Consider the following 27,981-nt stretch of genomic DNA (forward strand, 5'->3'; position numbering starts at 1 on the left):
GCAGGAGACCAGAAACAGCCTATTTCTAAATGAGCATTTTGTTTAGCAACTTAAGATAACCAATTCCCTTGCTTCCCCGTGCAGGGCAGGCCTAGCCCATCTTTACTGCCTGATGCAGAGAGAACTTCGCGGCATTAGGTTCTGTTAGAGAGCTCTGCTTAAGGGCTCGTTTCCCCACACCTCCCCCTCATCCCCATGAGCAAACTGACCCAACTACAGCAAGTGTAGTCTCATGCAGACAGACTTATGGAACTCAATGGGCAACCAGCATGCAAATCCACCCACCTTTATATCAAAACAAGGGAAGACCCCCAAGGGAGGCATAGGTTTATAATAAATGAAATGAGTGCAGAGCAACCTTTCCATTCTAGACCTATGCTGCTGCTGCAGGCAGGGATGTAGTTTAACATGGCTAAGCTTCAATGGCAGTGCAGAAGCTGCTGTAACTTATGCCAGGGATCACAGAGGTTCCTAATTAGTGTGTAATAGATGAAACTCAAGTGGTATCTTAAAACTAGTTTTATGCGCCCCCCCTTCCTGCAAGAGCTGAGCTGGAGGAACAAGCAGCCAGGCTCAAAGTGTTATCAGTGTAGCCAAGTGCCCCACTCTAGCCAAGCTCTCCTTTCTCTCTCAGAGATTTTACCTTCTTTTGAAGGGTTCACAGGCTCTGTTTCAGCGAGATCCCTATCCACAGGTACTGGAATCAGAGACACTAAAGGGAGAGTAAACAGTGCTGCCAACTCCTGGAACTCTGCTCTGAGCCATGGCAGGAAAACCTGCCCCCACCCACCACTCTGCTGATCCTGCAGACCTGGCCAAGTGAGCACCAACAGATCCAAATCATTGATTCATTTGCAAAACAAAACACACAAGTTTTGGTCTCAAGTTTCAAAGTAAAATGGAAGCACATGAAAGTGCCACCCCCTGAGTATACTGGGGACAGTCATGGGCCACCTCCCATGGGCCACCTCCCTTGGGAACCACCTCCACTCAGCTGCAGGAGTCAGGAAGGTGCAGACACCCAACCAAACTGATTTTGTGGGACAAATTGCTCTAGGTGCTGCCTCCACTGCATGCAGAGTAGGGTTGCAGCCAACTGGAAGGGCCCACTCTCTATGGCAACAGGCAGCTGACTGGAGGGTGGTCCCAGCCCAAAGGATGGGGTCAGAGTTTGCACTTGTTTGTAGTCAAGATCCACTGTAAAAAAAAATCCAGCATCCTTCCCTTTTATCAGTTAAGAACAACCACTGCATTGTAAGCGTCCCGCAGCAGGGCTACAGTCTTTTGCCAGAGGCTTGGCAATGCACACAAAGTCAAGGCACAAATCACTGCACAGTATTGGAAGTCACCTCACAGAAACAAGTCACACTGAGCCCTGTGAGCCTGCATACAGGTGGGGACCAGCTCCTGGAGCAACTGGCAACCACAGCAACTCTAGCTACAGACAAGCTGGAGGCCAGACATCTCCAAGGAACAGAGCAGCATGTGGGTGTTGGAGGTTGGGTTAAGTACCTAGTGCAGGCAGTCTCCTTCTGTGGCGTCTGCTAATGGAGTTCCCACTTGCTCTTTGAGAAGTCCCAGCTTCTGAGATGCAAGGACAGATACTGAAGAAAGTGCCTTCTAGAGGGATGCCTGGCATCAAAAGGCATACTGCAGGGAAGTGCTTGAAGGCTTGCAGCATTTTCAGAGCTGCAGGCTAGGAAGGTTTCTTTTGCTCAGCTCTTCAGAGAGCCCTGTTCTGTTTCTCCTCACTTCTGTGCTCGTGGCTCAGAGAGCCTATCTACCCCACTTCCAGCCTGCATGAGAGCAGAGTAAAGAGATGTAACTGCTTTCCACTGCACCTCCCAGCCCGTGGAACAAGAACAGGAGCCCAAGGCTGAGGCAGGTGTGAAGGCAAGTTCTTAGTTCTCACAGGAGGGAAGAGGAGATTTTATAGTGTGGGGAAGTGATCCTTCAAGATGGGCACTCTTGATGTTGGAGGAGAGAGTGAGGACTCAGAAAACAGCCTTAGCTAAGGCCAGCACTGGAAGGGATGGGTTGTGAGACCAATGGTCAGAATATGACCAGAGAGGGACATTTTACAGTGCCCAGTGCAAGGCTGAGACCCCTGCTCCCAATGCCCAATATGACTAAGCACCTGTCACACACAAGTGCATAGAGGGCAGGCCTGAATTCACAGCAGGCAAGAGCAGTAGATGCTACCTCCTTGCAGTGCTTCTAACTCGCACGTTGGGCACACTTTCAAGGGGTCTGTGTTATAGCAGCAGGGGAAGCTGTTTGTGTCTGAAACCTCTGGGAGTAGGCTAACTCAGCATGGCAGGGAGCATGGAGGCACCTCTCACAGCTGCCCTCTTGAAGAGTTAACCCAGGAGTCACATGGGCTGTTTTAAGCTTGAGAGAAAAATCAAGGGCACATGTCAGGCCCCACTGCCTGGGGGGCACCCAGGCAGCTCTTTATAGGGAAGGAGGGAGTGCATGGGCCTAGCAGGATGCAGATAAATTAAAACTGACATCCATGGAGGCAGAAGCCTAATAGTTTAGCCACAGCAGTCTGATGGAAGAAGCAGCTCTTAACAGAATAGAGCTGCACAACACAGAATATGGGCTACTGGATCCTACTCCTTAAGGTAACTGGGCAGGGACAAAGGCTTTTGCTTCAGATTGTACAAGCCTCAATAAGCAGGCCAAACTCTTGAAATGGCCTGAGAAGCTCTGGCTCCTTCAACCTCTAGGGCTGCACCCATTAGCCAACACTGGTCCAGCCTCCACTGCTGCTCAACGTACATTTCCTGGGGCAGCTCCTGGCAGATATCACACAGCAGAGGGAAGTGTTACAAGGGTTCAGAGAAGTGTGGGGAAGGTGGGAAAATCTGGCTGGTTGACTATAGTTAGCTCTTCAAAATCACATGACCCTGAATGGCAAAGTAGGTAGGGTCTCCAGGAGAGGCCAGAGGCAAACTGACTCCTCCATTCTCAAAGTTTCAGCTAATGCACTAACTCTTGGCATGAGGAAAGCAACTGTCTTGGGACTATGGGGTTGCTTGCTCACATGACTCCTCTTCTCTGCTGTCTCTTGCTCTCTGAAGCATACTCCCAGCTGATCAACACCATCCTCCAGGCACCTGCTGCCTCCTCAACTTCCCTCTGCGCTCTCAGAGAGGAAAGGATCTGTACTGTCGGACCAGCCCACGTGCTCATTCTCCCAGACTCACTCAGCTTCCGGGTGGAACAGTCACCCGACGTCAGAACTCCTGCAGGGGAAGGAGACAGGCACTTTTTACAAAGAAGGCTGAATAGGCATCTGGCTGGGGTCATCTGACCCCAGCACTCCTTCCTGCCTAAGCAGGGGGTCAGACTTAATCTACTGAGGTCCCTCCTGACCCTAGCATCTATGAATCTATGAAGGCCCCAACCAGGGAGGGCAGATTGGAAAATTAACTCTTCACTAGGAGCAGAGGAACGGGAGCTGGGAACAGGTTTTGCAGCAGTTCATGTGAGGAACTTTAAGGGGCCTATTGAAACGCTCAAGCTGACTGCAATGACCCTCAAGAGGTTTTCAGATCTGGATGGAAGCATGTAGGCAGAGCTACAGAAAGGAAAGTGAAGGGAGGCAGCAGCCTTTGACAGACACTGACATTGATCCCAGCCCCCACTCACCATTCTTCTGTTAGGGCTCTGGCCAGTTCTGCTTGTTCCGCCCCTGGTCCTGAAGCCTGGTAAGGTTCTGAGTCACAGACTGTAGGGCTTTCCCTATGGACCAAAGAGAAAACCCACCATTACCTACCACACCAGACAACGCAAGTCAAGGAAGATGTGGAGTCAGGCCACTCTATTCTTGGGTCTCTCTAACCCAGCCCCTCCCTCTGTTCCTCTGGCTTCCAGTTAGGAGAACGGTACAGGGACCCCTGAGAGGCAGCTGCATAGTTTGCTGTACAGGAGAAAGTGAGGGCAATTAGGGAAAACAATCTTCTCCAGCACAGCCATATTAGCAGGGGACAGAGCAGGGAAAAAGCAGACTATGTCCCAGTCAGCTTCTCTGGCCGCATAGGAAAAAGCTACTCTTGTCTCACAAGGTGACACAGGAGCCACAGAACCACCCTGAGGTGCCTGGCTGTAAGAGGGGCAAGGGCCACAGGACAGTTATTGAGGAGAGTAATTATGGCTGATGTGCAAAAAGTCTCTAGTAGCTTTTTGGCATGCACTGGAGTCAGAAAGCCATGGGTTCAAATGCCGCACAGCCCCAGGCTGCTCTGGCACCACTGGGTGGGGGACAGCTTACAGATGGCATTCTGCATAAGAAAGGAGTCTTCCCCCCCCCCCCTCCCAGTGCCAGGAAGAAATTGTCTAGGGCTTGTTTGAGAAGAGTTGGGGATAATCTTAAGGTCCTGACCAGTACTCCCCCTGGCAGGAAGGCAGGCTTGCTGCAGAGTGATAGCTGGCATTGTCGCTGGATTCCTAGCACCTGACATGCTGCTTGGGGACAGTGAGAGAAGTGTCAGGCACAACAAGCCATGTTCTACAGAGAAGAAAGATGAAGAAGAACAGAAGGAGCAAAGCAGCCCCATCACTGCACAGAAAACATACAGGCACTGATGGCAAGGGATTGGGCTGAAGGAGCAGGGTAGAAGACCTGTGCCCTGGGAGGAATAGTGCACCTGGGACCAGGAGAGGGGAAAGTGCCAGAACTCTGTTTGAAAGAGGCTGCTGCAGGGTAGCACTGTGTAGGCAATAAGCTCACTGCCAGGGCAAGGCAGAGTGCAGCAGCATGTTGCCTGTGGTGAGTATGATGGTGGCTCCCACCAGCTCTGAAGGGAGCCCCCAGGGGGGCCTCACTGGCTAGATTAAGGCTTCTGCAACACAAGACTGGGGAGGGGGGAATATAAGAATGGAGATGGGATACCCAAAAAGAGAAAAAGAGAGGAGCTGTCCAAGGTCTGCTCTCAAACAGGTGCAGTGTGGTTTGCTGTGGCAGCAGGAAAAATATACAAAAAGGAACTCACACCAGCACCAAGAGTATAAAGAGTCCCATCTGGATCGTAAAGGGGAGCAGGCTTACACCCCAATACAGGTCACACTGCAAAAACTCTACCCAAGAAGGTCTTTTTCCCAAAGCAGAAGACATGCCACAGGTCCCCAGCAAGAGCCCCAAGACCACCATCCATCTTACCCATTTCTCCCACACACTCCTCTAGGAGAGTTGACAGCTCAGGCAAGCTCAAGGATTTCAAGGAAGCTGGCCATTCTTCAAGACCTGGGAGAGAGAGATAAAGGGCAGAGAGACTTGCACTCACTTCTACAGCCTCTACATTGCATGGCCCAAAAAAATGAGGGCTTGGACTTCAATGCTGCTGACAGCATTCACCATGAAAGTAGCTCAATTTGGGTGGGTCTGGCAAGATTTAATGAGATCCAGCATCAAACGAGTCACTTAAGTCCACACATAACAAGTACTGGGGTTTCTCTTTCTCCATTCCTTCCATAATTTGAAGGAATGTTTGTGTTGCATGAGTGGCTGTTTATGAAATTCTGCTACTTAGCACTCAAAATTATTGCCCTTGAGATGCTTAATAGGTCCAACACAAAGAATCACAAGGGAATGGAATTAGACTTGCTGGTTGCAGTTGCTCATTCCACTCTTGTTGAGTTAAGAAGTGAAGGTTCTACTCTCATCTCTGACACCCCCCCCCCCCAACCTGTTATTCTCCTGGGATTTACAAACAGTTGTCAGTGAGGCAGCAGCACCTTTAGTGAATTTCCTGTGGTACGCACCAGGTGGACTAATACTATGCCAGGTCAGGGTGCCTACACAGGTGGGCTGATGGGGAAAGTCTAAACCTGCACAAACAAAAGTATTCCCACACATTCTTCCATCAATACAGACATTTAAAGGGCTCCCAGCACTTTCCACTTGTCTAAGATAAAAGTTCCCAGAAACACCTACACAGTTTAAAAGCACAAATCTCACCAAAGTCAACAGAACCTAAATGCTCTGGAAAATCTTACCCTAAATCACTCTTTCCTGTTTAGAAAGCTGCTCAGCCATTTGAGAGACACTCACTAGTTGCACTCTCAGTTCTAAAAAGGCACCTTTTTTAAGGCACCTCTTATACTTACTCCAGTAACTGTATTTTTTGCTTAGTCTGATTTTGTGTTTGCTATCTTTTTCATGTAGCCCTGTAACTATACAGAGCCAGGGCAGCACATGGCTCTGCCCCTCTCACCCGAGCCTTCTGCACTCACCCATTCTCAGCTGTGCCTTTGTCTCCAGCCTCCTGCTAGCCACATGTTCTTGATTCAGCCGGGAGGACAGCTCAGTCTGACAGGCTCTGCCAAATGGGACAAAACCCTGTTAGTAAGGCACATGGCCACTCCTAGAAAACACCATGCCAGCATGGCCCAGAAGCCACTACTATGCCCTGTAAATACCTGCTTGGGTTGCCAAGGGATCACAATTAACTGAGAGGAAACGTTTCTTCAGTTTGGCAACTCACAGGGTTACAAACTGCTCTTCATTCCTTCCCAGGCTGCGGAAGATGTGCCTGAGATTTTCGTCCATCTCCCCAGCTATCTTTGCCCCATCCACAGAGGAGCTACAGGGGAAGAAGAGGAGGAGGGGCAGGGATGAGCAGGAGAAGGCCTAAGCTAGGGGCTATCAAAGTCTGCATGATACTCAAGCCTGATCCACACACGAGTGTGGCACCTTTGTAACACAGATGTAAAGCTAAGCCAGGACTCAGCAGGTTCAGACCCAGCATCTACACACAAAGCTACAATGGTTTGGTGTTCAAATCCCTTCACTTAAACTAGTGCAACCTTCTGTGTGTGGACAGGCCCTTAGACAGCTTTTGCTTAAAAAAAACAGAGCAAGTTTTCAGCTCTCCTGATTATGGGTAAAGCAAACTTCCCTGCTCCTGTTCCTCTTATTGGAAGGTGAACTAAAATGGCAAGACCAATGTCAACACCAACTACTAGACTGATGATCTTGTTTGTGGATGGGAACATCGGGATGGCTTCCCTGGGGTAGGCCCCTTCTTCATTTTCCTTGGAACTACTTACTTGATCTGCTCTAGTAAGACCCCAACATCTCTCGTGATGGCCTGTGCCTCTTGCAGCTGAAGCTGGACATCATTCCAGGCCATATCTCGCTCCATCAAACAGCTCTCAACCACAGCGCGCAACTCCTGCTCCTGGGACACCTGTCCCTTCATCATTTCCACCTCTTCACATCTCTATAGCAGAAGAGAGTGGAAGAAGAGGGACCGAAACAGGAATGTTGTACACTGAAAACAGATGCCTGACTTCTGCTGAAATACCAGTGGAGCTTTCTGCTTTAGTGGTATATGGAGCCACAAAGGACCCTGGCAAATATCTCCAGCCCACCAGAAACCCAGTTACTGGTGAGATGGAAACCAGACAAGTTTCCCCATACACCTTAACCTGTGGTCACTCAAAAGCAAGGCCAGCCCTGCTTTTCATGATTCCACTTGGAACAGACTTTCTGCAAAGTGAGTGCCCCAACCTTAGCATAAGTGGACAATGATCAGGAAGAATGATCAGCATCCCCACCAGAACTGAAAATAAAAGGTTAAAGATGTGCAGAATCAGCATCAAGGCTTATGTGACCTTTTCTGCCCCTGGACCAGACACTGGAAACACTCAGCTTCTTCCCCCAAAACTACCTGCCTCGAAGAGGCATCGCAAACTATTTTACTGTTCACTTTAACTGTCTGACACAAGCTTCTGAGCCAGTATTAACACTGGCAGCTGGCCCACAGACAGTTTCTCTGTCCTGTGAGCCTAGAGCCATGGTTCTTACCTTATGCAACTGAATGGCCAGCTCCTGCATTTCAGCCTCAAGCCGATCTGCATACGCTAATTCTAGGGCATCACTGGGTGGCCGGGCACTGCTATGCCATCGAGCAATGGCAGATGTCATCTTTCTCTTGGGTCCAAACAGACTGGAGAGACAAGCAACAAGCACTAAATAGCAATAATTCTCAAGGACCTGGCTTCAGAAGCTCCTGTCTTTATTGCTCAGGCCCATCAAAACACCCGTGAGTGGCCATTTAGAGGCAGCAAAAATCCATCAATATTCAGTAATTTGGGCACCTCTGAACAAGACTGACAGGGCCATTGCTTGAATTGTGCAAGGGGACAAGGCTAGAAGACCAAGGCTTCCTGCAGGTCAGGATTAAATTGCATTGGTAGAAATGCAGAGGATATCAGGTTAGAACAGCATGGTGGTGAAGGGCAAGAAACTGAAGGACACTAGCAAAACACTGGATGGGAAAAGAGAGGTTGGAAAGAGAACTCAGCAGCTAAACTCTCCTGACTCACCCACAGGTCAGTGCCACGGGGGGGATTACACCACATAGACTTACGTGATGCCTATTTCCTTCAGATCACTCTCTGTAAGGGTCAGAAAGATACGGAGGTCAACATCCTGTTCTTCAAACACCTGGAGGTACTTCAGGCACCCAATCTGCTCCAGAAATGTTGCCAAATCCTGCAGCCAGCCAAAACAAACAGGTTAGCAGGCCTATGGAGAACAGGAACCCTAACTCCTCAGCACAAGAGGCAAACAGCTATTGTCCAGCACAAACACCTGCTGCTCCCTCACTTTATTAGGCTCTGTTCACTTTCATAACTTCCTCAGCACTGTCCAGAGTTGAATGGAAAAGAATGGCACCACATACACACACATCTGTCTTCCTGCTCACTAAAGAGTGTATTCCTCAACCTACCACTACAACATCATTAGGCAGACAGAGTTGTGTCAGACATGAATGGTTTATTATTAACACTGGATCTAGTGTAGGTGCACTGAAATTGGGAGACTAATAGGGACCAGAAAAAAGGCTGGAAGAGCTGTGGTTAGCAGCTCTGGGACCCACAGTGATCAGGGAGAGCAATATCTGACTAAGCCCTTCTATGTAAAAGTAGCTACTTTGTTTTAAGTGCATTGGAACTAGCAAGTTTGGCAACAAGCACCATCTGGGTGGCTAGTCTGGAATTGTAGGACAGAGCTACCTTTATAAGTGGCATATGCATTCTTGCCCCATTGCAGCAAGGAGATTCTGCTCCCCCTGTGGCTGTTACCTGGGGCCCTGTGTAGGCAGGAGGCTCTGGGAGGTTATGGACCATGCATTGCTGACTAGATGCTCCGGCTTTTCCAGGGCTGTGCGACCACTGGCTGTCACTGCTGCTGTAACGGGTCTTGACCTTTGTGTAGCTTTTTGCTTGCTTCCGACTGGAGAGCTTTTTGGCATGGTCAGAGTCCTGTCAAAATACAAGCAGCAAACTGAACGACAAAGGATCAACGTATAGAATTATCTTGAATACTACAGGGGACTGTATCCCTAGGGAGTGAAGTAGCACGTAAGAATGTCCAGGGCTGCACTTCCATCTTATTGTCTGACTTCAGGCAAGGTCTGTCAAGGGATTTCAGTAGAAACATGATACTTAGTCTTATTCATATTAATAAGGTCAATATCATGCAACTTTCACCAAGGCAGAAAAAATCCAAGTACATGATTAGTAAAGACCAAATTTCTTGTTAGCAAGAGCTAGTGATAGGAAAACCAGAGCCTAGGAAGACTCCAGTCTTGGGATGGCAGCTGAGAATGCTGCACTGACTGCTCCAAAATGGGACCTCCCTTTTTCTTGGCTTGCAAATGAAATCAGATACCACATACTGAAGTCCAAAGAAATGTCAAATCCTTTGACCAGCAAAGGGATGCGGAAGCAGCTCTAAGAACTAAGGAGCCCCCCTGGTGCCTAACTATAACATACTCATGCAGCACAAGCCTACAATCGGTCCCCCTCTACAGTCTCTCACCCCATTCTCATTAAAAAATTAGGAGACTGTGGTGTCGATGCCTACACAGTCAGATGGGTCGCCAATTGGCTGGAGGGTTGCACCCAGAGAGTGGCAGTGGACGGGTCACTTTCAACCTGGAGGGATGTGGGCAATGGGGTTCCCCAGGGCTCGGTCCTCAGGCCTGCACTGTTCAACATCTTCATCAGCGACTTGGACGAAGGGGTGAAAAGCACCTTGTTCAAATTCGCAGATGACACTAAGATGTGGGGAGAAGTGGGCACACTAGAAGAGAGGGACAGGCTGCAACTAGATCTAGACAGGTTACAGGGGTGGGCGGATGAGAACAGGATGGGATTCAGTACTGACAAGTGCAAGGTATTGCACCTGGGGAGGAAGAACCAGCAGCATATGTACAGGCTGGGGAACTCCCTTCTCATCAGCACAGAGGCAGAAAAGGATCTCGGAGTCATTATAGACTCCAAGTTGAACGTGGGCTGCCAACGTGGGGACACAGTCAGGAAGGCTAACCGCACCTTGCCATGCATCCACAGATGCATCACAAGCAGGTCCAAGGAGGCCACTCGCATGATCAGGGGGCAGCAGGGCAGGCCCTACGAGGAGAGGCTGAGACCTGAACCTGTTCAGTCTCCACAAGAGAAGGCTGAGAGGTGATCTGGTGGCTGTCTATAAACTGGCCAAGGGAGACCAGCAGGCAATGGCAGAGTCCCTGTTCCCCCTAGCACTACTGGGAGTAACAAGGAATAGCGGCCATAAGTTGACAGAAAGTAGATTCAGGCTAGTTATCAGGAGGCACTACTTCACAGTCAGGGCAGCTAGGATTTGGAACCAATTTCCAAGGGAAGTGGTGCTTGCTCCTACCATGGAGGTCTTCAAAAGGAGGCTAAATAGACACCTTGCCAGGGTCTTTTGACCCCAGCATTCTTTCCTGCCTATGGCAGGGGGTCGGTCGGACTTGATGATCTGCTCAGGTCCCTTCCAACCCTACCTACTATGAAACTACAAGAGATTTAGAACCTAGCTTTAAAAATGTCACAGGCGCTCAAACTCCTGGACAACTCCTTTTGGTCTCATCATTCATCATAAACAAATCAGCTGTACCCCAAAGTAATGTTGTCATTCTGCTCCCTTAATTCCAACTGATGTTCTGTCTTGTGTCACCTTTCCAAATTCCATCAATACTTATCATTACACAGTTATCAGAGTTTGATATAGGAGACTTCCCTTCTGGCTTGCTCATGTCTGATCAGAGCATGGTACTTGAGGAAAGAGATTTTAAAAGTTATACTGAATTTTAGTGCTCACAGAGACATGGGTCAGATAGCACCAGTTAGAGCCCAGCAGTGAAGGGAAGGGAGGTTGATTGGAAAGAACAAACTAGCCTGCCAGCATGTGTCACAAAGCTCTTATTTCCTGGGGAGGCTAAACAATCATGACAAGAACTTATTTTTGGACAAAAATGCTATTTGTATGAGGCCCCAAGAAAGTCCTCAAAATCAAACTGGCCAAACTGAATCTCAATCTTCTCCAAGGAGGAGGCAGAGACTTTCACTCACTTCTATGGCCTCTCCATTGCAGAGGCCAAGAAACGAGTGCTTGGACTTCGATGCTGCTGATAGCATTCACCATGAAAGTAGCTTGCTTTGGGTGAGTCTGGCAAGATTTAATGAGATCCAGCATCAAACGAGCCACTTAAGTCCACACATAACAAGAACTGGTTTCCCTTTCTCCATTCATTCCATAATTTAAAGGGGACATGTTTGTGGTGCATAAGTGGCTGTTTATGAAATTTCGTTGTTTAGCACTCAAAATCATTGCCCTTCAGATGCTTAACTGGCCCAACACAAAGAATCACAACGGAATGGAATTAGGACTTGCTGGTTGCAGTTGTTCGTTTCACTCTTGCTGAGATAAGAAGTGAAGGTTCTATGCTCATCTCTGACCACCCCCCACCCATCGAGTTCTCCTGGGATTTACAAACAGTTGTCAGTGAGGCAGCAGCACCTTTAGTGAATTTCCTGTGGTACACACCAGGTAGGTTATAGGCCAGGGCACCTACACAGGTGGGCTGATGGGGAAAGTCTAAACCTGTGCAAACGAAAGTATTCCCACACATACTTCTATCATTTACAGGGCTCCCAGAACTTTCCACTTGTTTAAGCTAAAAGTTCCCAGAAACACCTACACAATTTAGAAGCACAAATCTCACCAAAAAAAATCAACAGGACCTAAATGCTTTCGAAAAATCTTACCCTAAATCACTCTCTTTCCTGTTTATAAAGCCGCTCAGTCATTTGAGAGACACCACTAGTGTCTATACATAGATTCATAGATGCAGGGTCAGAAGGGACCTTGCAGATCTTCTAGTCCAACCCCCTGCCGTAGGCAGGAGAAAAAACTGGGCTCAAATGACCCCAGCTAGGTATTATCAAGCCTCCTCTTAAAGACCCCCAAGGTAGGAGCCAGCACTACTTTCCTTGGAAGTTGGTTCCAGAGGAAGCACAAGAGCTGGGATAAAAGGAAAGTGTCGCAGTTGGAGAGTTCCTGCCCATCAAGATATAACTGTACAGGGAAAGGACTTGGGCATCTGACAGACAGCTGGATCAGGACTGAACAAAATGACTTGCCCCTTTCTATTATATTTAGGCAGGTTTAGAAGCTTTCTTTTCACCCTGCTGCCCTGCAACATCTCCATCCTCAGGAACCACAGTTTCATGTCAGATATACAGCCTTGGCAGGGGGGTTGTGGTTGCAGTGCCTGATTCATGTTCTGCCTACCTAAGGTGAGGTAAAAAGCAGGGCAAGATGAGACTAGACAAAAGCCTCACCTCATTGCTCTCCAGCGACCCTTCACTGCTCACCCCAAGGGCTTTGGCCAGACATTCACTGCTGCTGCTGCTGCTTCTGACTGTTGTCAAGTTTCTTGTGGAGCACATGTTTTCTTCTGGAAAGGAAAAGGATACAACAAAGAGTTTTACTTTCTCTCCTCATCCCACCACAGCCCTTACCATCTGCAGTGAATTGAGAAAGAATCACCTCATCTTACAGAGACAATGACTACACTAATTAAGCAGTAGCATAACTAGGGTATGATGACCAGGGCAGCCACTCTAGTACCAACTTGGTGGGGATGGGAGGGGGAGTGGAAACAACTACTGCAGCTGCAGAGTTGCACCAGTGGTATGGCAACAGCTGGAATTTGCTGCTGCCCCCATGTGTCAAAGCTGTTCTTGGTGCTTGGCTTTTTGCCATCAGGTGTGGTCTTTTGTGTCAAACATCCAGGAGTGGTTACTCTAAGGTCACGACATGAGGTCAAAACACGAAGACAAACATTTCCCTCCAATTCTTCCATAAGCCAAGAGCTAGCCCTTTACTCACGCTTCCCTTCCTTGCTCCTCCCAGTAGGCAACTCACTCTCATCATAAAAATCAGAGAAGCAGGGCTGGAAGGGACCTCCTGGGGTCATCTAGTGCAACCCCCAGGCTGAGGCAATTCACTCTCCTGTAAGAGGGCAGGAGGGAGCCAATGCTATGCCAGCTCAGGATTCCTACACAAGGGACTATTATTTGAGATGCAGATATGGGAGAAGGTAGGGGAAAGATGCCTTCCTAAAACCAGGGGAGACTGCAAAGGAAATATTCAAACTTATATTTGGTCCATTCTCAAACTTAAATCACCTATGGATCCCCACCCTCCCCTGAGACTGTGACATACCCCTGCTGCTACTGCTCTCCACGTCCTGTTCATTGATTGGAGAGGTGACATCCCGGTACCGGAGAGCCTCTCCTTCAAAGCTGCCATCATCATTAAATGTAACATAGCCCTGAAGAGGGACCTGTTCTGTGTGCAAGAGATAGAGTTGAACAGCAAAGGGGTGAGAGTGCAGCTCTACCAGACACAACATTCACACAATGAATGAAGCTGCCAGCAAATGTCCAATTTAATCATTAAGGAAGGAAACTACATTTTAAATGGTAAATTTTATTCCCCTTTGAACAGTTCCCGGCATTATCAGGAACAGGGAAGCCAGCTACTTCCATTTGAGAACAGCTGCAGATACACACCTAATCAGTGCTAGCTGCTCTGACTATATCAGTCTCACATAGTAACAAGCCCTGCAGTATACACACCTTTGGCAAAGTGAGCCTGAAGTACTTTCTCCTTTCTGCCACTAGACTTTATGGGTGAAAATTTCTGCTCCTGAAAGCAGAGTTACTGAAGATCCTCCCTTAAGCCATGTACAATTTGGAAAGATGCCATATGAGCTTCCACTGGACATACAACTGGTGTCAACACTCTGGCAGCATCCTTTGAAACTTCAATACTGGTCAGTATAGACATGTAAGTACATTTGCAGTGGGAATATCACCTCTCTGCCAAAAGGAGGTACCATACACTAAACTATTTTCTTCCTAGCCAGAAGAACATCAAAATAGGTGAATCCGAGGAGTTAATATTCAAATCAGATCTGTCCTTCTCGCCCAATACACCCTTGCCACTACCATTTCTATGGCAGAAGCAAATGTTTCTGGCAGTCTGTAAGATTCTGCTTGACTGGTCCAAGAGCAATTTCTGCATCAACAATCCTGTGTCTGACCAGACTAATCTTTGCCCCTCACTAGCTTGCAAATCTCTCCCTGACTCTTAGTTTTTATCTTGTGAAGGACAGAGGCTGTGCTCAAGTGTCTGAGAGGGAGCATTAATTGAGAGGACAATCACAAAACATTTTCAGATAAGCAAAACACTCATTAGCATCTACCCTTGCTGACGCCTTCCCTGACCCCAAGGCTCAGCTGAGGGCTGTCTGTTACAGCCAGCTGATTTACAAACCTTTGAATGACAGCAGTTTGTTCAGGCAGACAGCTTGTTTGTGGCTGGGGGAGTAAAGCAGGAAAGTCCAAACAGAAGGGACAAGGAAATGTTGATACTGTAACAACAGCACTGTGATAGCACAGCACCTTGAGGAGGTCAGGAAAGAATATCCAAGTTAGATTTCCCGACTAATGCTCACCATATCGAGATTGCTTCTTCCCTCCAATTCCAACCGCTGTTATCTTAGCCAAAGCCTGGGGCCCCTCATGGATGCTAGGGCCCTTGGTCTTACGAACAGGTCTTTGTCTCTGTGGCACAGAGCATGATTCATCTGATGAGCTCAGATCTTCATATTTTCCTACAGTCCAAAAACAGACCATTAGCTTCATGGAAAAACTTAACCACCCATGAGTTTTATTTGCTATTGTCTCATTAAAAACACTGAATGAAACAGAAAGAAAGCAATGAGTAACCAATGGCTGCCTACATCAGAAGTTTGCTGTTGCCATGCATCTCAAACCCAGGAAGGGCTAGCATCCAGGATCCTTTTCACATTTGTATGTCTTCTTTAAATCACTTCCCCTTCACGCATTTTCCCTTAATATGCGCACACAGAAAGATGTCTCAGTTACCTGGGCCCCTGCAGAAGACCTTGGGCACAGGGGCTGTGTGAAGGTCTATCAGTCCCACAATCTTCATGTGTCCATACTTCATGGCCAGTGTCCGTGCTGTGGTTCCAGTATTATCTCTCACATCTACTTTCACACCCTTTAGGGAGGCAATATGTATACTTGTCATGTTCATACTGAAGAGGCACCACCTGCAGAATTCAAAGGAATCAAAGAACCTCCCTGTCCCATCAATCCCTCTCTCCTTTTGTTTCTGTCTTTTTAAAGATATGTCAGGAAGCACAGGCTCACTTTGGTAAAATCACTCCAGATTCATGGATGAACCTGCACATCTTCCATCTCAGAACCTGCTGTCAGTCCCCTCCTTCTCCTATAAAGCATTCCATTTGCCCAATAACACTGCCACCACCATCTGGAAACTAGCTTGCTTTTACTCCTAGTTGTATTTTCATTGCTGCATCCTTCTTTAACACACTGGACAAATTAAACGTAAGACCAGGTCACTGCTGGCAGAGGCTAAGTGGACTGTATATTCAAAGGCACTAACAGAAAGGTTGCAGATGCCTATTAGACACAGTATGCACACAGGCCAGTCCAAAACAATCTTCAGGAGTGGCTAGATCATATCTAACTGGTGTTATGGCTTGTCTTAGCAAAAAAATCTATTAAAAGGTTCGTTTAACTGCATGATTTGTCACTGAAATAATCCAGGCACTCAAGATACCATGGCATTAATATCATTGCCCAGTTTAGAAAGGATTATAGATTCCAGAAGCCTTGGCTAGAATGAGGTCCTCCAGACTGCGCAAGGTGCAAACACATTGGAAAAAGACAGCCCCTGCACAAAGAGCTTACAATGAAAGACAAATGACAAATGAAGGGGATAGGCATGGTAAGAGAAGCTGCTATACTGAGTCCATTACATTCCTGCTTAGATTAGACAGTCTAGAACCAACCCTGAGATCTCTCTCTTCTTATTTAGTAATAATATTGGAAATAATGTAACACCACTCCAAGCAGACTGGGATCTCAAAACAGAAGGGACTTTATAATGCAGAGGAGCAACCAAAACACATGACACCCCTGAAAGGATTCATGTCCCAACATCCTGTATTCTCCTACTGCATGTCTGAACCCCCCCATTCTAGGATTTACTAAGGACTGAGCAGACACTTACATGATTGAGAAGATACTGGACAATTCTCTCATGGCCAGAAGCAGCTGCTTCCATCAGAGGAGTATATCCATACAGTGGCTCTCTGCATAACAAAGAGAATAAGCCCATGCAGTGGAGACAGGACTAATTAAAGATGTAATATAATCTGTTAGTCAAACATCATCAACAGAGACTGGAAGATCAGAATGCCCCCAGTGAACACAGAGGCAGGATTTAAACCCTGGCTTGACTAATCTTCAGGGAATTTTATTGTCCAGGACTTTTTAACCAGCAGCAAATTAACTTTAATTCTTCACCAAAAAAAAAAAAAAAAAAAAAAAAAAAAAAAAAAAAAAAATCACATGCAGCCAAGTATTGTTTAGTAAGCTGAACAAGAAAAGTGTTATTTAATGTTGCTGGCATGTTCTACCAGGGCACTTCCTGTTTCTGCCATCAGCTAAGTATGATGGTCAAGTCCATCCCCAATGCAGTCAGCAGGAAAGGTGACTGACATCTGCAAAGTCATAGCCACATACAATACACACCCATCTGTCTCATATGCTGTTCTTGGTTTGAGCCCATACATATTTTAATATGTACCTTTTACATAAGCAGTGTAAATTTTTGGTTGCTGAGAATGAACTTCATGCTACACTTGATCTTTGGTATGCAGAGCAGTTAGAACTCAAAAGAGGATGAGTTAATGTTTAACTAAACACTTACATCCTGCTGCCAGGTACCAATAGCTGTTAGTATAGTACAGGGCTATCAAACTTATCTGGCTCTGAGGGTGGATGTGGCATGTGGAGCCACTCTGATGCATACTCCACACAGAATGCAGGGCTGGAACTGGCATGTGGGCTATGGGCAGCACACAGAGCCAGCCAATGCATGTGGCAAGTGGGATTGTTCAGATGCAGGCCCTGCATGGCACTTGCCCCAGACCAGCTCCACATGCTGCTCAGCCCTGCATGCAGCACACACCAGATCAGCTCCACCCACCGTATGCAGCATACAGGACTAGAGTCAGTGTGTGCTGCACGTAGCACATGGGGCTGGTTTGAGAACCACAGGCAGCACCATAGGCCAGATCATAGGCCTCCGCAGGTTTCATCTCTGTGACCTCTAATATGGTACAAAGAGGCATGAAAAAACCTTTTCTTCTTGTGACACAAGTCTGTGCTTATCATCCCCTGCTATAGACAGTGTACACACACAGAAAGATTTTGTTGGCAAAGCTATACCATCTCTGAACTCCACAAACGCCAGTAATTACCAGTCTAGCCACTGACAATTATTTAAAAACATTCAAATGCAAAAAATATTTGCTGCAATATGTAAGTTGAACCTGGAAATATCCATTTACATAAAATACATGCATCTTTCAAAGGAAAAATAAATATCAAGGAAATGGGGTTGTGCTTAGAAATGCATCATTCCTAGTCCAACAAAACTCATCTAGAAAAAAAAGGCTGGCTGCAATAAATTGTCTCAATCAGTACAACTATTAGCAGAGATTAAAGGGTAGATTAGGTGAACAGGTTTAGCCTCTATGACTTCAAAGCAATGGTGATTAATACCAGCTGAAGATCTGGTCTTCATTTTGGAAGTTGGCAATATTGGGAATTAATGAATAAAGCAGAAATAACCTTCACATACCAAGCAGCGTGTTTGATAAGCAAATTACCAACAGAGCATTCTCAGAAGAACATGAAAGCAACATGGTATGTATGAATACCCAAAGACTGCAGGATCTGCACACAAGCACTAGCTTAATCAGGGCAGGCAGCAGAGTACAAATTAAGTCAGGAGCAAGCTTTGATGCTCTCTTACTTTCATAAAGATCAGCCCATAATGGAACAAGTAGCAAAATTCCACTTGATGTTGACTTAGATGTAGTACTGCAGGCAGATTCCACTCCTCAACTTACGTGGCACTATGCTTATTACACTTACTGCAAGGATGACATTGATAGTACATTGAAGCTCATCTCCTTAAGGCGTTAGAGGGGAGGAGGAAATAGAACATATGTTCTTCCTCTGCTCTGCTGCATTTGAACATGTTCATAAACTAAGTTACAGTGTACAAATTTTAAATTATAGATATCTGAGATGAGAACTATTAGGTTTCTTACCTGCAGTTGGTATTAGCCCCATTGTCCAATAGGAATTTGACCATCTGTTGGTGTCCAGTGCTGATGCAATGGAAAAGGGCAGTCCAGCCATGAATATCCTTCATCTCCAGCTCTGCACCTTGCTTCAAGAGAAGAGAGAATGCTCTTTACTGCATCACCTCTCCTGTGAGCTGTTGCCCCTCTGTGTTGCACCCCCATCAGGAACCTGAATTTACAACAGTGCACTGATCTTACAGTTCTGTTATAACTGCTCATGGAGCCCATTCTTCTTACATTTAAATAACACAACTTCAGTTTTCAGTGGTAATTACTGAATGCCCACCTGGAGGAGGAAATAGGCAACACTCTCATTGCCACAACTGGAGGCCAGCATGAGTGGAGTCTGCCCTTCTGGTGTTGGGATGTTTACATTCACTCCTGCCTCCAGCAGAAGGTGCACAATTGTATCATGGCCGATGTAGGAGGCATACATCAGCGGGGTCCAGCCACCACAGTTTCTCTTATTCAAATCTGCATCTCCTCTAAAAAACAGAGAAGAAATCAGCTGAAAGTGTGTTCAGACCAGATGGGGTTGTAGTACAGCCAAGTCTCCTGTAGCAATTATCATTTTTACTAGTATGGCAGCTAAAAACAAGACTAGTACTGGTGGGTTTGCCACACTAAAGTTCTCACCTGTTCTAACCCCACTGTGGCTGAATCAGTGGGAATTTGGGGTTAATTTCCCCAGGACAGATATGTCCCAGGAGTCACCCTCCACTGAGCACAGAGCTGCTACTGTCCAGCTTCCCAGCAACATGCCCTTGTTCTAGTATAGATCCCTATACTACAGTCATCTAGAAATAAAATCTGAGTCAGCTGTGCCCCCCCAGCTCCTTACCGCTGAATACATTCCTGAACCACTTCATATTGGCCAATGGAGGAGGCTGTGTGTAGATCCAGTGGAATATCCAATTCTTCTCGACACAGCATTTGACCTACGCCATGCCACATGGAAAGGCTGCGGCTTAGCAGCTCTGATTCACTGGCTTCATCACTGAGTTCTGACATCACTCTGAGTCCTGAAGGACCAAAATAAAACAGTGCTCAGTTTACTGATTTCAATGTTCTACAAATGTTGTAATGCAGGGGTGTCAAACATGTGGCTTGTGAACCAGATCCAGCCTGTGGTTCCATATGATCTGGCCCATGGGTCAAAGGACTGGCCCCACACAGCAGCCCCATGTGCCCTGTACACAGCACAGGGTATTGGTCTCAGGTCATGTGCTGCATGCAGCACCCCACCAGACCAGCCCCGTGCACTGGTTCTGGGGCTAGAGTGAATTGGGCTGAGCTGGAACTAGCATGAAAGTCCAGGCTGGCAGGGTGTCACATGCAAGTGCACACCCTGAACTGGCCACCTGTGCTGCCTGCCTTGCTCAAGGCCAGCCCATTCCTGCATGCAGTTTGTGTTAACCTTGGGATAGATGCAGCACATGGGTTGGGCAAAGGGTACTGGGGCACTGCCCCAGACTGACCCCATGATGCCTGCAGTGCTGATCCAGCCTGTATGCTGTGGCCAGGCCACACCCGGTGCTGACCCCACATGCTGCTTGCACAGTGAGTTCTAAGGCCAACACGTGCTGTGTGCAATGCACAGGCTGAACCTAGTGCTAAAGGTGCTGAACAAGGAAGTCGGTCCTAGTACAGCCTGCAGGATAGCTCAGGGACCCTCCATCTTGCCCATGGAGCCAGATGAGTCTGACACCTCTGTTTGGCTCTGGAGGTCAGGCATACCCCTTGGCTTGGGAGGTGCTCCTGTGTCAGAAATATATCACTAGAATTCCTACTCTTACCTTGATCTCCTCCTCTGCCTTCTGTGGCCAGGAAAGCTGTCCTGAGAAACAGGAAATGTTGCTGAAGAACCTCCACAGACAAAGCCTTTTAATTCAGTACTCTCTTTGGGTCAAGGACACTCTACAAAACACCATGACAAATTATGTTAAGAAACCATCTTTTAAAAAGTTTTCAAGCCAATGAGATTTTGTTCCTTTCCTCTTCCAGTTAAAACATGGTTAGGACAGCTTTTGAGTATATGTGCCAAGACTAAGCTTTAAACATTATTAAGCACTGAGATGAAGTGCAGCCCTGTACAGGAGGGGCCAGATTTATAATTTAAAAAGAAAAAAAAAGATGCATTGGGAAGAAGGGCTATTTTAGAAATGTTTACCTTGGAGAGCAATGTAGCCCTGCTTAAATTAAGGGACAAGCATAAGGAATGACAAGCACCAAGATACATTTCAAAAATAGCAATATCATCTAAACAAAGTTGGCACCTCCTCATGTTGTCAGTCATAAGGAAGCTATTTTCAGTGTTACTACCTCAGCAAGCCAGGAAGGCTTTGGCTTCCATGACCACAGCCTGCTCTTTGGAGAGAGAGGCAGTGAGCTGCTGGGAAGGGACGGCCCTCCACCTCTCTCCGCTGGGGAGGAGGCTCTTCTCAGCCAGACTGGCTGACCTGCTCCACTGGGCTTTAAACTAAGCCTGCCGGGGGATGGAGAGACTGCCACCACTGCTGGCCCACTGAGCAACCCTTGCAAAGCTAGCAGTCTAAGGCACTCTAGGGATCCCACCCCTGCCCCAGCCCTGGAACTAACTGTAAGCAAGGCAAGGGCCCCAAAGGGTACACTTGCGTGCCTATACACAAATGCCAGGAGCTTGGGGAATAAACAGGAGGAACTTGTCCTCCTGCTAAACGCAAATTACTATGATGTCATAGGGATAAAGGAGACCTGGTGGGACTCCACCCATGACTGGACCACAGGTATAGATGGCTAAACCCAGTACAGGAGGGATCGAGTGGACAAAAGGAGCGGAGGTGTAGCTCTCTCTGTCAAGGAAAGCTACGTGCCCCTTACACAGGGTCAAGACCTTGACCAGGAGTTTGCCAGGGAATTGGCTGAGGCTGCATGCTCCCAGTCCATGGTTGTCATGGGAGACTAACTACCCAGACATCTCATGGGAGGAGCACTCAGCCAAATCCGAGTGGTGGTATAGCTTTCTCTTGTGCATGGATGACCTCTATCTGACGCAGGAAGTCTATGGGACGATGAGAGCCTTACCCTCCATCAAAGCTGGTACTGCCAACCAGGGTCGACCTAATCAGCGACGTAATCATCGAAGGGAAGATGGGTGACAGTTACCATGAGCTGATTGTCTTCACCATCTGCCGTAAAGCTGGCAAGTCAGTCAGTAATACAGGAGTCCTCAACTTCAGGAAAGCTGACTTTGACAAGCTCAGGAGGCTTGTCAGTGAGGCCCTAAAGGGACACAACCCAAAGCAGAGGGGAGTTCAGGACGAGTGGTTGCTCCTCAAGGGAGCGATCCTGGATGCACAAGCAAAGAATATCCCGTCTCGGAGGAAAGGCAGCAAAAGGGCACAGCAGCCCCCTTGGCTCTGCCACAAACTAGTGGACCTCCTGCGTCTTAAAAGGAAGACCTACAAAGGATGGAGGACTTAGAACCACCACCAAGGAGGAATACTCTGCACTGGTCCGGACCTGCAGAGAGCAAACCAGGAAAGCCAAGGCTGTCACAGAAATCTAGCTAGCTACAAGTATCAAGGACAATAAAAAGTCCTTTTTTAGATATGTGGGGAGCTGGAGGAAAAGCAAGGGAAACATTGGACCCCTGTTAAACCAGATGGGACAACTGACAACAGATGCCCAGGAAAAAGCCAACTTGTTAAATGGGTACATTGTGTCAGTTTTTCACCAGACCCATGGGACGCCCCTGCCCACTGCGGGACAGGGATGCCTGGGTGAGGAAGATTCCTTACCCTCCATCAAAGCTGATCCTGCAAAGGAACACCTTGACAGGCTGGATACCTTCAAGTCAGCCGGTCCTGACAGTTTACACCCCAGGGTACTCAAGGTGCTAGCTAGCATCATAGCTCAGCCCCTGGCACAGATCTTTGAGAACTTCTGGCGCTCTGGTGAAGTGCCTGAAGATTGGAAGAAGGCCAATGTTGTGCCTATCTTCAAGAAAGGGAGGAAAGTAGGTCTGGCAAACTACAGGCCTATCAGCCTGACCTCTATCCTGGGGAAGATCTTGGAAAAGATTATCAAAGAGGCCATTCTTAACAGACTAGCTGACGACAATATCCTGAGGGATAGCCAGCACGGGTTTGTTGCGGGTAGGTCTTGCTTGACCAATCTTATTTCCTTTTACGACCAGGTGACCCATCACCTGGACAAGGGAGAAGAGATTGATGTCATATATCTTGACTTCAAAAAAAGCCTTTGATCTGGTATCCCATGATCACCTCTTGGCAAAACTGGCTAACTGTGGCCTCAGCTTTACCATGATCCGCTGGCTGGGGAATTAGCTCTGCGGTAGGACCCAGAGGGTGGTGGTTGACGGAAGTCAATCGTCGCGGTGCACTGTGACCAGTGGGGTCCCTCAAGGCTCTGTCCTAGGGCCTATACTATTTAACTCCTTCATCAGTGATATGGACATTGGTGTCATCGACAAACTTGGCCAGTCTGCTTCTGACACCAAACTCTGGGGTAAAGTATTCACACCTGAGGACAGGAGGGTGATCCAGGCAGACCCTGACAGGCTCAGGAAATGGGCGGATGAAAACCTGATGGTGTTTAACACTGAAAAATGCAAGGTTCTCCACCTTGGGAAGAAAAACCTGCAGCATGGTTATAGGCTCGGCAGTGCTACTCTAGTTAGCACTACAGATGAAAGGGACTTGGGGGTCGTGATTGACCACAAGATGAACATGAGCCTTCAATGTGATACTGTGGCTAGTAAAGTGAGCAAAACACTGGCTTGCATCCACAGGTGCTTCTCAAGCAAATCCCAGGACATCATTCTTCTGTTGTACTCGGCCTTGGTGAGGCTGCAGCTGGAGTACTACGTCCAGTTTTGGGCTCCACAATTCAAAAAGGATGTGGAGACGCTTGAGAGAGTGCAGAGGAGAGCCATGCACATGATCAGAGGTCAGGAAAACAGATCTTATGAAGAGAGGCTGAGAGCCATGGAACTCTTCAGCCTGGAAAAGCTCAGGCTCAGGGGCGATCTGGTGGCCACCTATAAGTTTATCAGGGGTGTCCACCAAAGCGCCCCAAGGGATGATAAGATTGAACGGTCACAAACTCCTTCATGACCGATTCAGGCTAGACATAAGGAAGAACTTCTTTACTGTCCGAGCCACCCAGGTTTGGAATAGCCTGCCGCTGGAGATGGTTCAAGCACCCACTTTGAACGCCTTCAAGAGAAATGTGGATGTTTATCTTGCTGGGATCCTATGACCCCAGCTGACTTCCTGCCCCTGGGGCAGGGGGATGGACTCGATGATCCTCCGGGGTCCCTTCCACTCTGAATGTCAATGAAATCGAATGTCTAAAAAATAATTCTGTCTGCGAAGCCTGGGAATTCATTAGCATACTTCAAACAAATACACATACCAGTTGTTCTTTCAATTTGTTCACTGTACCATTTACAGCAACTTAGTTAAAGGAAGCATAATTTCATGACTACCTGAAGTTAATTTTAATTTCCTGGCCTAAGGGAGTTTAATGTATGTACTTGACTCTTTATTAAAGTAACCTGATTCAGCTGCCTCAGTATTTGTGGTCTTACTTCTTAATCTGAATTTTGGAACAAACAATAACCATTTCCTTTTCTTGTGAAAGGACAAGGACTCATTTATCTCCAGTACCAAATCTTTTAGTTTACAACTCTCTCTGCTTCATACCTCTTTCACATTGCTCTAGCTTTGCATGTCACCACTCTCCCTGCTCATCCTCAGCTCATCACTATTAGGCCCCTGGAAGACATTACACTTAAGGGGTCCCTTGACACTAAAAATGTTAAGAATCACAATGGTTCTCAACCTTTTCAGATTCAAGGGACCCTTAGAAAATGCTGGCTCTCAGTTTTCACTCATTTTTCACAACATGAAAATACTAAAACAATTATTTTGTTGTAAAGAACTCAAAAAGACCAGCTAATCACGTCTTAAATAGTATGTCAGCCACACATTCATACAATTAATGGCATGATAAAAAAGGAAATAAACCACAAAATTATTCCACAAAATGTATAATACTGTAATTTTACAGTTGGTTTCAGGTCCCAACCATGCAGCCTGATTCCAGCTGCTCTGGGACTGGCTCTGGTGCAGAATCAGCTGATTGTCAATCCCAGCCACAGGACCACAACAGAGCAAGTTTGACACTACTGTGTAGTCCTGGGGCTGGGACTACTAATCATCTGACCAGTGGTCTCAGCCCCAGGACCACGCTGGTTCATCAGGCACCCAAGCTTCCTACTTGGCTGTGCAGGGGGAGCCTGGGAACAGGATTCAAACCCTGATCCCAAAATTGTGCCTCCTGCTCAGCACATGTGACATGACGGAAGGTTCAGTTGTTGGAATAAAGGAACGGATCCCAATACACTATTAAATGAACATGTGCCATGGGCCTCAATCATGTCTATTACAGTAGTGCTTAGGGTCAACCAAGGGCAGGGCCCTCCTGTATAGGTGCTTTACAGATTGTGATGGAGGGAGTGGGAAGAGTTTGGAGACATTCAGTTCAGGAAAAAAAAGCCTGGTTAAAACCACAGAATCACGACACCTCGCCGGGGTCGTTTGATCCCAGTACTTTTTCCTGCCATGGCAGGGGGTTGGACTTGATGATCTGCTCAGGTCCCTTCCAACCCTATCAACTATGAAACTATGTTCACAGTATTCATCAGTCTCTTCTAACCTACCTCTGCAGCTGCTCAACCAGCTTCAGTCTCCTCCAATTTCCTAACCCCAAGCCAATGTAATACAGGAAGTTGTGCAGATTTCTCTCCCCATAAAGGACTTCTGTCCTGCAGTTCTGGATCTGGAGGCTGCCAAAACTGGCCTGTGCCTTTATTCAAGTATGTGCTATGACCATACATTTCACCACTCCTTGAGCTTTGCCAGATCCATTAAACTCAGCAACATTAATCCAGCATCACCTTAATTCCTATCAGGTTCTGCAAAAAAATAGCTCCTTCGCAACTGATCACATTGTAACAATCACTCAGGGTAGGACACATGCCTACATTTGGAGGCCTTTCAAAAGGGCAGCAGCTGTTACTTTCCACTGTGGGTGCAGACAAGCCTGGAATGATACAAATGTAGCAAAATCCTTCAATACTGCTGGAGCCAGCCTTAAGTTGAAGTGTATTTGCTACATTTTGGTTGTCTACACCTAACAATTTGAATGTATCAGCTGCTACCCTTTTGTAACACTCCCCTTTTAAAACTTCTCCAAGTGTGTCTGTGCCCTCAGTAAACTGACTTTGTCAATCAGTCTAAACTGAACACTGCAATTGTTACTTTTCAGTGCACTGCAGGCTGTAATCCAGGTTACTGACTTCTTTGACCATGGGATGTTTTTTCAAGGATTGCTAGGAAGAGATGGGATCCAATTAATGAAGAGAGGGAAGAGCATTTTTGCAGACAGACTCGCTAACCTAGTGAGGAGGGCTTTAAATTAGGTTTCCTGGGGGATAGAGACCAAAGCCCTGAGGTAATGAAAATGGGAGACCTGGAAGAAACAAAAGGAGGAGGGGGCAAGTGGTTGCCCACTTGTCCTTCATGAGCAAGTAGGGCAATCAGGTGTCTGTAACCTCAAGTTACAGGGCAACCTCAGGTGTCTGTACACAATTGCATGGAGCTTGGGAAACAAGCAGGAAGAACTGGAAGTCTTTGCAGTCTCAGAACTAGGGTGGGATTGGAATAACAGACTTGGTGGAAGCTCGCATGACTGGAGCACTGTCATGGATGGGTACAAACTGTTCAGGAAGATCAGGCGGGGAAGAAGAGGAGGAGGAGTTGCACTTTATGTAAAAGAGCCATATGATTGCTCAGAGCACCAGTATGAAACTAGAGATAGGCCTGTTGAAAGTCTCTGGGTTTGGGTCAGAGGGGAGAGCAACAAGGGTAATATTGTGGTAGATGTCTGCTACAGACCACCAGACCATGAAGATGTGGTAGATGAGGCTTTCTTCAGACAGCTAGTTGCAGTATCCCAATCACAGAAGTCCTCCTAATTCTCATGGGGGACTTCAAACACCCTGATATCTGTTGATGACCGAGTCCAGGACTGAGTTCAGATGATTTGAGTTTAGGATCCTGAGGAAAGGAAGAAAGGAGAGCAGCAGAGTAAGGACCCTGGACTTCAGAAAAGCAGAGACTCCCTTAGGGAACTGATGGGCAGGATCCCCTGGGAGGTCAGCCTGAGTGGGAGAAGAGTTGAGGAGACCTGATTGTATTCTAAAGAAACCTTACTGAGGGCACAGAAACAAATCATCCCGATGTGCAGGAAGAATAGCAAACATGGCAGGTGACCGGCTTGGCTCAGCAGAGAACTCTTTGGTGAGCTTAAAAACAAAAGGAAGCTTATGAGAAAACTGATGGGGGATTTGATAGCAGCCTTCAACTACCTGAAGGGAGGTTGGAAAGAGGATGGAGCTAGACTGTTCTCAGTGGTGGCAGATGACAGAACAAGGAGCAATGGTCTCAAGTTTCAGCAAGGAAAGTTTAGGTTGGATATCAGGAAAAACTCTCACTAGGAGGGTAGTAAAGCACTGGAACAAGTTACCCAGAGAGGTGGTGGAATCTCCATCCTTGGAAGGTTTTCATGCCTGGTTTGACAAAGCTTTGGCTACTAAGATCTACCTGGGGATGGTCCTGCTTTGAGTGATTTCTGTGATTCTATGATTCTACCATGATCCACGGGACCAGCTGTAGATTTGGGATGGGCATAGACAAGCTTCTGGGTACAACTGTACCCTGCCTTCCTGAACCATCTGAGGAAAAAAAGCAGAGGAAGAGTACAGTGCAACCCTAAAGCTGGGCAGTGACGCTCACAACTATACAGTTGTTCCAATAAAATATCACCAACAAATTTCCTTGCCTCTAGCATTTTTCTTGAACCATCACACTTACCACATGACCCAAACACTATAAACACAAGTATGTTTTGGCAACAGATCTCTTACAAACAGGCGTACACAGGAAGAAACCCCACTCAGCAGTGACAACGGTAGCTTGAAATAACGAGGAAGTGAGCTCAGTCCGGTGCCGCGGTAGACCGCGTCGCCTCCCGCCGGGGCTTTGTTGGGAGGCGGGAAGAGGCGTCTAAGCTGCCCCGGCCCGGGCCGAGCGGGAAGGACGCGGCCGGGACCCGCTGGGCGGGGGCAGGAGGAAGCGGAGCCCGCGCGGATGCCACTTCGTGCTGCTCCCCGCCACCGCCCACCCGCACGAAATCCGCCCTCACCTGAGCGCCGCACAAACCCCGCACTTCCGGCCGCCCCGCCCGCGCGGAGGCCGCTGGGAGTCTGAACCTCCCTCCCTGTGAGCGAACCACATGTCCCAAGATG

At 47.5% G+C, this 27,981-nt stretch overlaps 1 protein-coding gene across 4 annotated transcripts; it reads right to left on the bottom strand.

Annotated features, from left to right (window-relative positions):
- Positions 1-1,210: 1,210 nt before the first annotated feature.
- On the bottom strand, positions 1,211-27,954 carry ANKS3 (ankyrin repeat and sterile alpha motif domain containing 3). 4 transcript variants are annotated; one of them, XM_014597448.3, is made up of 18 exons: positions 27,879-27,954; positions 20,402-20,522; positions 19,447-19,627; positions 18,892-19,090; positions 18,570-18,691; positions 16,457-16,538; positions 15,283-15,418; positions 14,850-15,008; positions 13,553-13,678; positions 12,667-12,782; positions 9,100-9,279; positions 8,382-8,506; positions 7,817-7,958; positions 7,057-7,229; positions 6,241-6,326; positions 5,168-5,251; positions 3,658-3,750; positions 1,211-3,251 (listed from the first exon to the last, which is right to left on the bottom strand). In XM_014597448.3, the coding sequence occupies exons 3-17, from the start codon at positions 19,614-19,616 to the stop codon at positions 3,668-3,670; spliced, it is 1,983 nt and encodes a 660-aa protein (XP_014452934.1). In that variant the 5' UTR covers positions 19,617-19,627; positions 20,402-20,522; positions 27,879-27,954; the 3' UTR covers positions 1,211-3,251; positions 3,658-3,667. The 4 variants fall into 4 exon arrangements, 3 of the variants coding, with proteins under 3 accessions (XP_014452934.1, XP_019348671.1, XP_019348670.1); XM_019493126.2 differs by lacking the exon at positions 27,879-27,954 and adding an exon at positions 27,548-27,823; XM_019493125.2 differs by lacking the exon at positions 27,879-27,954 and adding an exon at positions 21,669-27,452.
- Between the last annotated feature and the right edge of the window lie 27 nt (positions 27,955-27,981).

The sequence above is a fragment of the Alligator mississippiensis genome, chromosome 13, assembly GCF_030867095.1.
Source record: "Alligator mississippiensis isolate rAllMis1 chromosome 13, rAllMis1, whole genome shotgun sequence".
Classification (NCBI taxonomy): domain Eukaryota; kingdom Metazoa; phylum Chordata; order Crocodylia; family Alligatoridae; genus Alligator; species Alligator mississippiensis.

Coding starts and splice junctions, on each gene's coding strand:
- ANKS3 (XM_014597448.3), bottom strand. CDS start 19,616: ATGTCAGAACTCAGTGATGAAGCCAGTGAATCAGAGCTGCTAAGCCGC. Junction 9,280..12,666: donor GGTCGCTGGAGAGCAATGAG/GTGAGGCTTTTG, acceptor GTATTTTGACAG/GACTCTGACCATGCCAAAAA. Junction 7,230..7,816: donor TGGCCATTCAGTTGCATAAG/GTAAGAACCATG, acceptor CTTCTGCTATAG/AGATGTGAAGAGGTGGAAAT.